The sequence below is a fragment of the Pleurodeles waltl genome, chromosome 7 (assembly GCF_031143425.1).
Source record: "Pleurodeles waltl isolate 20211129_DDA chromosome 7, aPleWal1.hap1.20221129, whole genome shotgun sequence".
NCBI lineage: Eukaryota > Metazoa > Chordata > Amphibia > Caudata > Salamandridae > Pleurodeles > Pleurodeles waltl.
Genome location: NC_090446.1, coordinates 1,548,587,955 through 1,548,600,274, shown reverse-complemented (window position 1 = coordinate 1,548,600,274; position 12,320 = coordinate 1,548,587,955). Strand labels below are relative to the sequence as shown.

The 12,320-nt window shown below is 51.4% G+C and overlaps 1 protein-coding gene across 2 annotated transcripts in view; it reads left to right on the top strand.

The window, feature by feature from the left end:
- Positions 1-1,211: 1,211 nt before the first annotated feature.
- BCAM (basal cell adhesion molecule (Lutheran blood group)) overlaps positions 1,212-12,320 on the top strand; it is a 233,016-nt gene continuing 221,907 nt past the window's right edge. For both annotated transcript variants that reach the window (XM_069201450.1, XM_069201449.1), the window contains exon 1: positions 1,212-1,403. In XM_069201450.1, the coding sequence (XP_069057551.1) occupies positions 1,364-1,403 (40 nt within the window). In that variant the 5' untranslated portion in view covers positions 1,212-1,363. The remainder of the gene's footprint in view (positions 1,404-12,320) is intronic.

The window sequence follows — 12,320 nt, the reverse complement described above, 5'->3', positions numbered from 1 at the left end:
GTGGCTCCCTGGCACCAAGTGGCTCCCTGGCACCAGGTGGCTCCCTGCCCAGGTGGCTCCCTGGCACCAGGTGGCTCCCTGCCCAGGTGGCTCCCTGGCACCATGTGACTCCCTGGCACCAGGTGGCTCCCTGTCACCAGGTGGTTCCCTGACACGCAGGGCTGTTTTGGCGCAGAAGGGGAGACAATCCCCGGGGCTCTTTCCGCTGTCCGTGGGTGCTGCGGAATGCAGCACACCTGCAGCACACATAGCAAGAGGAAGAAATGGAGATGTTTTTCCTGGTTAGCCCCACATGGGGACCTCACCCGGTCCACCAGTGTCTGTGAATGTGCCTCCATCCAGGGGGCAGAGTGGGAAGACCCCCAGAGTGCCCACGGACGCCCTCCCAGGGCAGGGTAGGGCACCGCAGCGCGTTGGTCTGGGTGTGTGTGCCACTCGGAGCCACACAAGGCGGCCCTGGGGTGTCTGGGGGGGAGGGGCACGTCCCCTTTTCATTGCCCCTCACAGGCCCACTGAGCGATCACTGGGGGGTCGGGCGGAGGTAATGGGGGGCTCTGCCTCCAAGTTTTGACCCGACCCCGCTGGCTGCGCTCCTGCAGGGGAGGGTCTCTCTGGTCTCAGGGGCTGTCTCACTCCTGTGGAGGGGGGGGCCTCTTGTCTAGAGGCTTTCTGACTCCTCCCCGGGGGCGGGGGATCTCTTATCGGGGTTCCCTTATCCTGACATGGGGGTGTCTCTTGTGCTTCAGGCGCCTCACACGGGGGGCGGGGGGGGGTGGTGTCTCCTCCTCATCGCAGGGGTTGCCAGGCTCCTCCCTCTGGGGGGGGGGGGCAGTCCCTTGTGCAGGGGTTGCCTGGCACCTCCAAAGGGGGCAGTCTCTTCTGCACTGGGCTGTTTGGCACCGCCTCAGGGGGCAGTAGCCTGTTAGGCTGTTCCGTGGCCCCTCCCCCGGGGGCAGTGTCCACCCGCCCCTCCATCAGGCCCCTCCCCCAGGGGGCAGTGTCCACCCGCCCCTCCATCAGGGCCCTCCCCCAGGGGGCAGTGTCCACTCCCCTCCTTCAAGCCCCTCCTCCAGGGGGCAGTGTCCACCAGGCCCCTCCCCCTGGGACAGTCTCTTGTTTGGTGTCCCTGGCTCCTCCCCCAGGGGGCAGTGTCCATCCCTCTCCATCAGCCCCCCCCACCCATGCTGGACCCGTCCCAGCCCGTCTCCTCCAGATTCCCAGGACTTCTGCGGCTGCCGGATCTCACAGGACGGCGCGCACGAGGCACCTGCTCCGACCCCCCACCCGGAGCCCCCCACAGACCCCCGAGAGGCCCTGACCCTGGCAGCACCCCCATCCCGGACCTGCCTTCCACCGGCTCGGGATGTTGGCCTCTCTGCGCCTGGCGCTTCTTGGCCTCTCAGGTGAGATCACAACTTTTCTGTATAATTCCAGCCGCCGGCACCTGTCGGTGGGGAGACCCCCCCCGGATTGATTCTTACCACACTCAGACCCCCCCATGCAAGACAGTCTGATACCTCCGTGAGAGACCCCCAAGGAGTGGGTCTAACCACAGTCCCTGTCCCCTCCCACTGACCCCCAAGCAAAGACCCCTAGGATAGACCCCCCCGTGGATTGATTCTTACCACACTCAGACCCCCCCATGCAAGACAGTCTGATACCTCTGTGACACACACCCCCGGATTGATTCTTGCCACACTCAGTCCCCACTCCCCCCATGCAAGACAGTCTGATACCTCCGTGAGAGACCTCCAAGGAATGAATCTCACCATAGCCCCTGTCCCCATGGGAGAGTGTCTGACATCCCAGTGAGACCCCCCCCCCCCCCTCCCCAAGGAGTAGGTCTAACCACAGTCCCTGTCCCCTCCCACTAACCCCCAAGCAAAGACCCCTAGAGCCACATGCTGGGGGGGGTGGGGGGGCAGCCACTTCAGTGAGAGAGCGCCCGACACAAGATAAAGGATTGATTCTTCGCACACTGCCTGTCCCCCATTCAAGAGAGTCTCACACCTGAGTGAGACCCCCCCAAGGAGGGAATCTAACCACACTCCCTGCATCCCAGCCCCCCGACCGCCAAGCAACGACCCCTAGAGTCACAGGCTGGGGGGCAGCCACTTCAGTGAGAGAGCACCAGACACAGGAGAGACCCCTCCGCCGAAACACCGAAGGGGGGGCTACAAATATACACTCTAGCCCCCGTTCCCAAAGAGACAGTCTGGCCACTATCCGAGAGGGTCTGACAGCTCAGAGAGCCCCCTTATATAGAGACCGCTCCCCCCAAGAGACCCACCACCAGAGTCCGACACGTCAGACATAGAACCCCCCCCCCAAAGAGAGCGGGACTGCCACTCTAGACTCCTGAATTCAAGAGTCTGTCAAGGGGGCGCTCCTTCCCACTCCTAGAGACCCCCCCGGAGAGATTAGGGAATCCTTTTTAAGAAGGACTGAAGTCCTCCTTTGACCCCCCTCCTTTTTTCTTAAGCGAGTCTCGGATCCTCCTCCCAACATTCAAGGGATCAGGGGTGCCCCCCTGAACCATAGGCTTGCTGGGATGCATGATCAGTGTTTAACATAATTCGGAATGTTAATGCTCAGTCAAGTAAATTGCGCCCCAGTGCTGCCATTCACCTGGGGGGCAGGGGGTGCAGAGGGCTGCGACTGGCCCGGGCCGTACTTTGAGTATCCCTGTTCTACGTTGTCCGTGTTACACCACATTCCACATCTTGCTGTTCACAGGATCCTTACTCTGTTTTATACTCCAAGCTTCAAGTGGGGAATAGCCAATTTTTCAGTATCCTTCTAAACTCCGTATGATTTATAGTGACCTATATCTTTGCTGCAAATGCAATAGTTTGTCATTAAGTGAATTAATTTGAGATTTAGCCATGCTGATTTATCAAAGGTAAACATCTACCAAAGCACATTCAAAGTGGAAGAATTAAGGGAGTAAAGTGGCAAAATTCGGAAATTGATTTCAGTTGAAAGTTGTTGAAGCTTCTACTTTCATCCACTTAATAAAGTACTGTTAAAGTTTATGGGTAATACAAGAGGGCAGTGGGCCCCTGGGAAGCCCAGACCACAAGTGAATGTGGCTGATTTAAGATGGTCGGGCGAGTCTGTCTGCTGGTTACCTCCTATGGTTGTGGCTGTGAAGAAGCTGTGTTCATAAGGTGTGAGGTAATCCAGGCTGGGTGGAGTCTCCTCTGGGAAGTTGATGCTTGAGATCTGCTATACCTGAAGGAGGAACCGCATCAGTGGAGCAGGCCAAGCCTGGTGGGGGGGAGCCCCCAAACATCATCTCATACTCAAACTCAGTGGCACAATTACCAAATGTACTCTGTCTCCTCCCCACAAGTGTATGATGTCTCATTCTCAGTGGTGGCTCCAAAGGTCATTGGACATGTCATAACATCAGAAGGATGGACTTCCCATGCCTGGTGGTGCGCTCTGGCACTGATGTATGCTGAGACTCCTGCAGAGAAGCATCATTCATTGGAATCCCAAGGTTTCAATCACTTCAACCCCCAAATTAACAGCGTTTCTGTAGTCTGGGTGTCAAACCTCATCGTTAGAAGAAATGCACTCATGTGCGTGCTGCACTCGGTGTCATTAAAAGAAAGGCCCGAGGCGCGTGCTGCTCTCAGGTACAGTGGGGTCGGAGTGCTGTCACACCCCTGCCACTACCTCGTGCACAGGTTCAGGTGTGGGCATCACAGGTGGCACTGCTGCCAGGCTCTCTGGGGCCAGAACCCCTCCCTACCATAGGGTCACTGAAGGTCAATCTTGTCACAGGCATCAATTACCAAAAAGCAGGGGGTAGCGGAAGTGACATCACATAACCACCTTTGAGCCATTAGCATCACAGGAAGTGACATCATATGATGTGTTAGAGTGAATCCTCCCGAGGAGTGTGGTCAGATGGCCTTCTTCACAATAACTTACTTTGCTGAACCTAAAGCCTATTTTATATTGCACCTACATTTTAAGTAGCATCATATCATTGAAACGCTACATAGTTCTCTCTCATATAGCATAAAAATATATGTTTGTTGGAAGGGGAGAATCTAGTGTCACAAACAACACAAAACCGCACAGTGAACCAAACCGTTTAAACATCAGTCGGGATTTAATAGAGTGCCTTATGTGCTCCTCATTCGTAAAACGTGCTGGGGAAATTACTAAAACTGAAAAAGATTTAAAATAAGAAATGAGTACTTTTCCCACCCTGTTCCCTCCTGTAGACCAATGTGACCAACGTTACTGACATAAATTGTTCCTCAGCGTCGTTGATGCACTTTGTGTAGTACCAGGAGTAAGGCAGCGTTGTTAATGCACTTTGTGTAGTACCAGGAGTAAGGCAGCGTCATTGATACACTTTGTGTAGTACCAGGAGTAAGGCAGCGTCATTGATACACTTTGTGTAATACCAGGAGTAACACAGCATCGTTGATACACTTTGTGTAGTACCAGGAGTAAGGCAGCGTCATTGATACACTTTGTGTAGTACCAGGAGTAAGGCAGCGTCATTGATGCACTTTGTGTAGTACCAGGAGTAAGGCAGCGTTGTTAATGCACTTTGTGTAGTACCAAGAGTGAGGCAGCGTCATTGATACACTTTGTGTAGTACCAGGAGTAAGGCAGCGTCATTGATGCACTTTGTGTAGTACCAGGAGTAAGGCAGCGTTGTTAATGCACTTTGTGTTGTACCAAGAGTAAGGCAGCGTTGTTAATGCACTTTGTGTAGTACCAGGAGTAAGGCAGCGTTGTTAATGCACTTTGTATAGTACCAGGAGTAAGGCAGTGTCGTTAATGCACTTTGTGTAGTACCACGCGTAAGGCAGTGTTGTTGATACACTTTGTGTAGTACCAGGAGTAAATCAGCGTTGTTAATGCACTTTGTGTAGTACCAGGAGTAAGGCAGCGTTGTTAATGCACTTTGTATAGTACCAGGAGTAAGGCAGTGTCGTTAATGCACTTTGTGTAGTACCAGGCGTAAGGCAGTGTTGTTGATGCACTTTGTGTAGTACCAGGAGTAACACAGCGTCGTTGATGCACTTTGTGTAGTACCAGGAGTAAGGCAGCATCATTGATGCACTTTGTGTAGTACCAGGAGTAAGGCAGCATTGTTGATGCACTTTGGGTGGCAGCACTTGCAGGCAGCGTCGTTAATGCACTTTGTGTAGTACCAGGAGTAAGGCAGTGTCCTTAATGCGCTTTGTGTAGTACCAGGAGTAAGGCAGTGTTGTTGATGCACTTTGTGTAGTACCAGGAGTAACACAGCATCGTTGATGCACTTTGTGTAGTACCAGGAGTAAGGCAGCCTCATTGATGCACTTTGTGTAGTACCAGGAGTAAGGCAGCGTCATTGATGCACTTTGTGTTGTACCAAGAGTAAGGCAGCGTTGTTAATGCACTTTGTGTAGTACCAGGAGTAAGGCAGCGTTGTTAATGCACTTTGTATAGTACCAGGAGTAAGGCAGTGTCGTTAATGCACTTTGTGTAGTACCAGGCGTAAGGCAGTGTTGTTGATACACTTTGTGTAGTACCAGGAGTAAATCAGCGTCGTTAATGCACTTTGTGTAGTACCAGGAGTAAGGCAGCGTTGTTAATTCACTTTGTATAGTACCAGGAGTAAGGCAGTGTCGTTAATGCACTTTGTGTAGTACCAGGCGTAAGGCAGTGTTGTTGATGCACTTTGTGTAGTACCAGGAGTAACACAGCGTCGTTGATGCACTTTGTGTAGTACCAGGAGTAAGGCAGCATCATTGATGCACTTTGTGTAGTACCAGGAGTAAGGCAGCATTGTTGATGCACTTTGGGTGGCAGCACTTGCAGGCAGCGTCGTTAATGCACTCTGTGTAGTACCAGGAGTAAGGCAGTGTTGTTGATGCACTTTGTGTAGTACCAGGAGTAACACAGCATCGTTGATGCACTTTGTGTAGTACCAGGAGTAAGGCAGCCTCATTGATGCACTTTGTGTAGTACCAGGAGTAAGGCAGCGTCATTGATGCACTTTGTGTTGTACCAAGAGTAAGGCAGCGTTGTTAATGCACTTTGTGTAGTACCAGGAGTAAGGCAGCGTTGTTAATGCACTTTGTATAGTACCAGGAGTAAGGCAGTGTCGTTAATGCACTTTGTGTAGTACCAGGCGTAAGGCAGTGTTGTTGATGCACTTTGTGTAGTACCAGGAGTAACACAGCGTCGTTGATGCACTTTGTGTAGTACCAGGAGTAAGGCAGCATCATTGATGCACTTTGTGTAGTACCAGGAGTAAGGCAGCATTGTTGATGCACTTTGGGTGGCAGCACTTGCAGGCAGCGTCGTTAATGCACTTTGTGTAGTACCAGGAGTAAGGCAGTGTCCTTAATGCGCTTTGTGTAGTACCAGGAGTAAGGCAGTGTTGTTGATGCACTTTGTGTAGTACCAGGAGTAACACAGCATCGTTGATGCACTTTGTGTAGTACCAGGAATAAGGCAGCCTCATTGATGCACTTTGTGTAGTACCAGGAGTAAGGCAGCGTCATTGATGCACTTTGTGTTGTACCAAGAGTAAGGCAGCGTTGTTAATGCACTTTGTGTAGTACCAGGAGTAAGGCAGCGTTGTTAATGCACTTTGTATAGTACCAGGAGTAAGGCAGTGTCGTTAATGCACTTTGTGTAGTACCAGGCGTAAGGCAGTGTTGTTGATACACTTTGTGTAGTACCAGGAGTAAATCAGCGTCGTTAATGCACTTTGTGTAGTACCAGGAGTAAGGCAGCGTTGTTAATGCACTTTGTATAGTACCAGGAGTAAGGCAGTGTCGTTAATGCACTTTGTGTAGTACCAGGCGTAAGGCAGTGTTGTTGATGCACTTTGTGTAGTACCAGGAGTAACACAGCGTCGTTGATGCACTTTGTGTAGTACCAGGAGTAAGGCAGCATCATTGATGCACTTTGTGTAGTACCAGGAGTAAGGCAGCATTGTTGATGCACTTTGGGTGGCAGCACTTGCAGGCAGCGTCGTTAATGCACTCTGTGTAGTACCAGGAGTAAGGCAGTGTTGTTGATGCACTTTGTGTAGTACCAGGAGTAACACAGCATCGTTGATGCACTTTGTGTAGTACCAGGAGTAAGGCAGCCTCATTGATGCACTTTGTGTAGTACCAGGAGTAAGGCAGCGTCATTGATGCACTTTGTGTTGTACCAAGAGTAAGGCAGCGTTGTTAATGCACTTTGTGTAGTACCAGGAGTAAGGCAGCGTCATTGATGCACTTTGTGTAGTACCAGGAGTAAGGCAGCATTGTTGATGCACTTTGGGTGGCAGCACTTGCACGCAGCGTCGTTAATGCACTTTGATTTTGATTAGTGTTGGAAATGGCCCTTTCTGCAGAGTTATCCGCAAACGTTTTTCCTCCTATTTTTCTGACCCTCTTTTTGTTGACTTTAGCACTCGGGGTACTTTACCATCACTAATCAGGGCTAAAGTGCGTGTGCTCTCTCCCCTCACACTTAGTGTAAATGACTCACACCTGTTTGGCACATTTATTTTATCTGTAAAGTGGTATACCAGGTACCCAGGGCCTGTTAATTAAGTGCTACTAGTGGGCCTGCGGCACAGAGTGCCATCCACAGAAGTGGCCTTTCACACTTGTCTCAGGCCTGACACTGCCACGTCTGCACCGTTTCCTGCCACATTGACTTGGCAATTCATGCCCCTTGCCAAAGCGAAGACTCCCTTTTTACTGCACCTGTCACCCCTAAAGTAGGCCCTAGATAGCCCTATGGGCAGGGTGCTGTGTAAGTAAAAGGTAGGACATATGTCTTTGTGTTACACGTCCTAGTAGTGACAAACAGCCTATTAAGTTTCTCACTACTGGGAGTGCTGCCACTCTCACAATATTGCATTAGAAATCCCATGACCTATTCCTAAGTGGTAAGTTTTGATCTATAAAGAGTAGTGTGGGCATGTTTGGTTTGTTTGTAATGGTAGTCAGAAATCCTAGTTATTGGTGTAGGTGAGTATTTCATTACTTTTTTACAAATGCCTCTTTTAGAAAGTGGGCATTTCTCTGTGCTTATAACTCTGGTGGTTTGCAGCCTGACTCCAATCCACGTCTCGGGCAGAGTGACAGCAACACTTGGTGCATACTCTCCAGACAGCCATCCGTCAGGGAGGGGTAGGTGTGACAGGGTTACATCTGCATTCATCTACATACTGGTGGCCTTCAGGGCTGGGAGGGAGGAGGTGGGGCACAATTTACTTGTATATTCTGTGTCCTGCTTTCACACAGAGGGCTTGTTTACCCCCTACTGGTGTCTGGAGCCAGGGTAGAGGGGAAGGGAAATCCTTGGAACAGCTCAGATCTGGTTGGAACCCTCTCCCACCTTCTAGAAGCTGGGCATGTGTAGTATAAATAGAGGGGCTGTTAATTAGAGAACACTTTGGGAGTACTTTTGGAACTGGGGCTGAACCTCTGCCAGAGGGACTGCTGGAGTGCACAAGGGACCCACCTGGACTGCTCATCTGTTTGTTGCCCTGCTGGTGGCTGGCACAAAGGACTCATCTGGATTGCTTTTCTGTATGTTGCCCTGCTGCCAGGTGTTTGCCGGGTGGCACAAAGGACTCATCTGGATTGCTTTTCTGTATGTTGCCCTGCTGCCAGGTGTTTGCCGGGTGGCACAAAGGACTCCTCTGGATTGCTTTTCTGTATGTTGCCATGCTGCCAGGTGTCTGCCGGGTGGCACAAAGGACTCCTCTGGATTGCTTTTCTGTATGTTGCCATGCTGCCAGGTGTTTGCCGGGTGGCACAAAGGACTCATCTGGATTGCTTTTCTGTATGTTGCCATGCTGCCAGCCTCTTTCCCGACCCTGGACTACCAAGGTTTTGTGGGGCTGCTAGGAGCAACCGCCAGTGAAACCTCTTCTTGTGCGCTGGCCTGTCTCCCCCTTTGTGACTCTCCAGTGCCCCCAGGAGCCCAGCGTGTCGGGAGCGCTGTGTCCCGCTCCTGGCCTTTTCCAGCATTAACACATGAAGAGCGTTTTCCTTTTCACTGCTGCAGCACAGGGGAAGGGCCTCATCCTTTCCCGTGGTTTCTGGGTCCGCACGAGTGAGCGCTGGGATTGTTGCATAGTGCGAGGGCATCACTCACTGATCTCCCCACTTGCTCCCTCGTCTAACTCTGTGCCCCTGAGACTGGCATACTTGTGTGTACAGGGCCTCCCGTCCGACACCCACGAGCTGCCGCAGACACCGCCCTTCCCGGACCAGGGATGGTGAGTCCGAGGCTGGTACAGCCCTGAGGAGTGGTTCCGCCGCCCCATCCTCCCGGCCCGAGAGACGCGGTCCAAGGTTAGTCAGGCAGCCGACTGGCCCTCCGAGCCCCTGCGCCGCGGCCAGTTGCCTTGCCCATTCTGACTGGGGGGGACCAGGAAGGCCTCCCCTCCCCCGACCCAATACTGTCACATTCAGGAAAGTGCCTAGATACTGCATTGTAGGCGCCCAGCCGAACCTGCGGCCTGTGATCTAAAGCGGACTACTGTACCTTGCCAGATAGGAGTCCATGGATACTGGGCCCTGCTGCGTGTTTGTGATATTCAGAAATAACTTGCCCAGCATAGCGGTGACTCCTATCGGGACAGAACGCCATCACTTGCATATATGTAGGATGTGTACTGTAATAACCCTCATACTGTCCTGTCAGGGGGCCTGGCCTAGCTAGTGAGTACTAACTCAGAAATTGAGTAGTACACACAATCCATGTTTGTGGGGACACTGACCATCTTAGGTATGTTTATAGTTTTTGATGCCCTGATGTTACAATGTGCAATATTTTCCTATTTGCTGAGTCAAGATAGTGAGTACTAACTCAGGAACTGCATAGTATGCACAGTACTTCTAAATGTTGTCTGGTCTGACTTCCCTCACCTACAATATACTATATATTTTTATATAATCCTACGTGGAGTCTCTTTTGTGGTGTACTTATTGTATCGGAGGTGGGGTTTAACACATTGTCTCTGAAGGTAAGTCTGACTGCTCTCTTCCAAGCTCCCGGGGTGAGCACAGGTTATCTTTGGTGTGTAACTTACTCACCCTGACTAGAGTGGTGGGATCTGTCTGGCTGAGGTGCCTCCCCGAGCCAACCAGAAACCCCAACAATGACCATCACTGGTGAGGCAGCGTTGTTAATGCACGTTGGTTAGAATCACTGGTGAGGCAGCGTTGTTAATGCGCTTTGGTTAGCAGCACTGGTGAGGCAGGTTCATTAATGCACTTTGGTTAGCAGCATTGGTGAGGAGGTGTGGTTAATGCACTTTGGTTAGCAGCACTGGTGCGGAGACATCGTTAATGCACTTTGGTTAGAATCACTGGTGAGGCGGCGTTGTTAATGCACTTTGGTTAGCAGCACTGGTGAGGCGGTGTTGTTAATGCACTTTGGTTGGAATCACTGGTGAGGCGGTGTCGATAATGCACTTTGGTTAGCAGCACTGGTGAGGCGGTGTCGTTAATGCACTTTGGTTGGAATCACTGGTGAGGCGGTGTCGTTAATGCACTTTGGTTAGCAGCACTGGTGAGGCGTTGTCGTTAATGCACTTTGGTTAGCAGCACTGATGAGGTGGTGTTAATGCACTTTGGTTAGCAGCACTGGTGAGGCGGTGTCGTTAATGCACTTTGGTTGGAATCACTGGTGAGGCAGTGTCGTTAATGCACTTTGGTTAGCAGCACTGGTGAGGCGGTGTCGTTAATGCACTTTGGTTGGAATCACTGGTGAGGCGGTGTCGTTAATGCACTTTGGTTAGCAGCACTGGTGAGGCGGTGTTGTTAATGCACTTTGGTTGGAATCACTGGTGAGGCGGTGTTGTTAATGCACTTTGGTTGGAATCACTGGTGAGGCGGTGTCGTTAATGCACTTTGGTTAGCAGCACTGGTGAGGCGGTGTCGTTAATGCACTTTGGTTAGCAGCACTGGTGAGGCGGCGGCGTTAATGCACTATGGTTAGCAGTACTGGTGAGGCGGCGTCATTAATGCACTTTGGTTGGAATCACTGATGAGGCGGTGTCGTTAATGCACTTTGGTTGGAATCACAGGTGAGGTGGCGGTGTTAATGCACTTTGGTTAGCAGCACTGGCGAGGCGGCGTCATTAATGCACTTTGGTTGGAATCACTGGTGAGGCGGTGTCATTAATGCACTTTGGATGGAATCACTGGTGAGGCGGTGTCAATAATGCACTTTGGTTAGCAGCACTGGTGAGGCGGTGTTGTTAATGCACTATGGTTAGCAGCACTGGTGAGGTGGCGGCGTTAATGCACTTTGGTTAGCAGCACTGGTGAGGCGGTGTCGTTAATGCACTTTGGTTAGCAGCACTGGTGAGGCGGTGTCGTTAATGCACTTTGGTTAGCAGCACTGGTGAGGCGGCAGCGTTAATGCACTATGGTTAGCAGTACTGGTGAGGCGGTGTCATTAATGCACTTTGGTTGAAATCACTTGTGAGGCGGTGTCGTTAATGCACTTTGGTTGAAATCACTGGTGAGGCGGTGTCGTTAATGCACTTTGGTTGGAATCACAGGTGAGGCGGTGGCGTTAATGCACTTTGGTTAGCAGCACTGGTGAGGCGGCGTCATTAATGCACTTTGGTTGGAATCACTGGTGAGGCGCGGTCGTTAATGCACTTTGGTTGGAATCACTGGTGAGGAGGTGTCGTTAATGCACTTTGGTTGGAATCACAGGTGAGGTGGCGTCATTAATGCACTTTGGTTGGAATCACTGGTGAGGCTGTGTCATTAATGCACTGTGGTTAGCAGCACTGGTGAGGAGGCATCGTTAATGCACTTTGGTTGGAATCACTGGTGAGGTGCGGTCGTTAATGCACTTTGGTTAGAATCACTGGTGAGGCGGTGTCGTTAATGCACTTTGGTTAGAATCACTGGTGAGGCGGTGTCGTTAATGCACTTTGGTTAGCAGCACTGGTGAGGCGGCGTCGTTAATGCACTTTGGTTAGCAGCACTGGTGAAGCGGTGTCGTTAATGCACTTTGGTTGGAATCACTGGTGAGGCGGTGTCGTTAATGCACTTTGGTTAGCAGCACTGGTGATGCGGCGGCGATAATGGACTTTGGTTGGAATCACTGGTGAGGCGGTGTCGTTAATGCACTTTGGTTGGAATCACTGGTGAGGCGGCGGCGATAATGGACTTTGGTTGGAATCACTGGTGAGGCGGCGTCGTTAATGCACTTTGGTTAGCAGCACTGATGAGGCGGCGTCATTAATGCACTTTGGTTAGAATCACTGGTGAGGCGGTGTCATTAATGCACTTTGGTTGGAATCACTGGTGAGGCGGCGG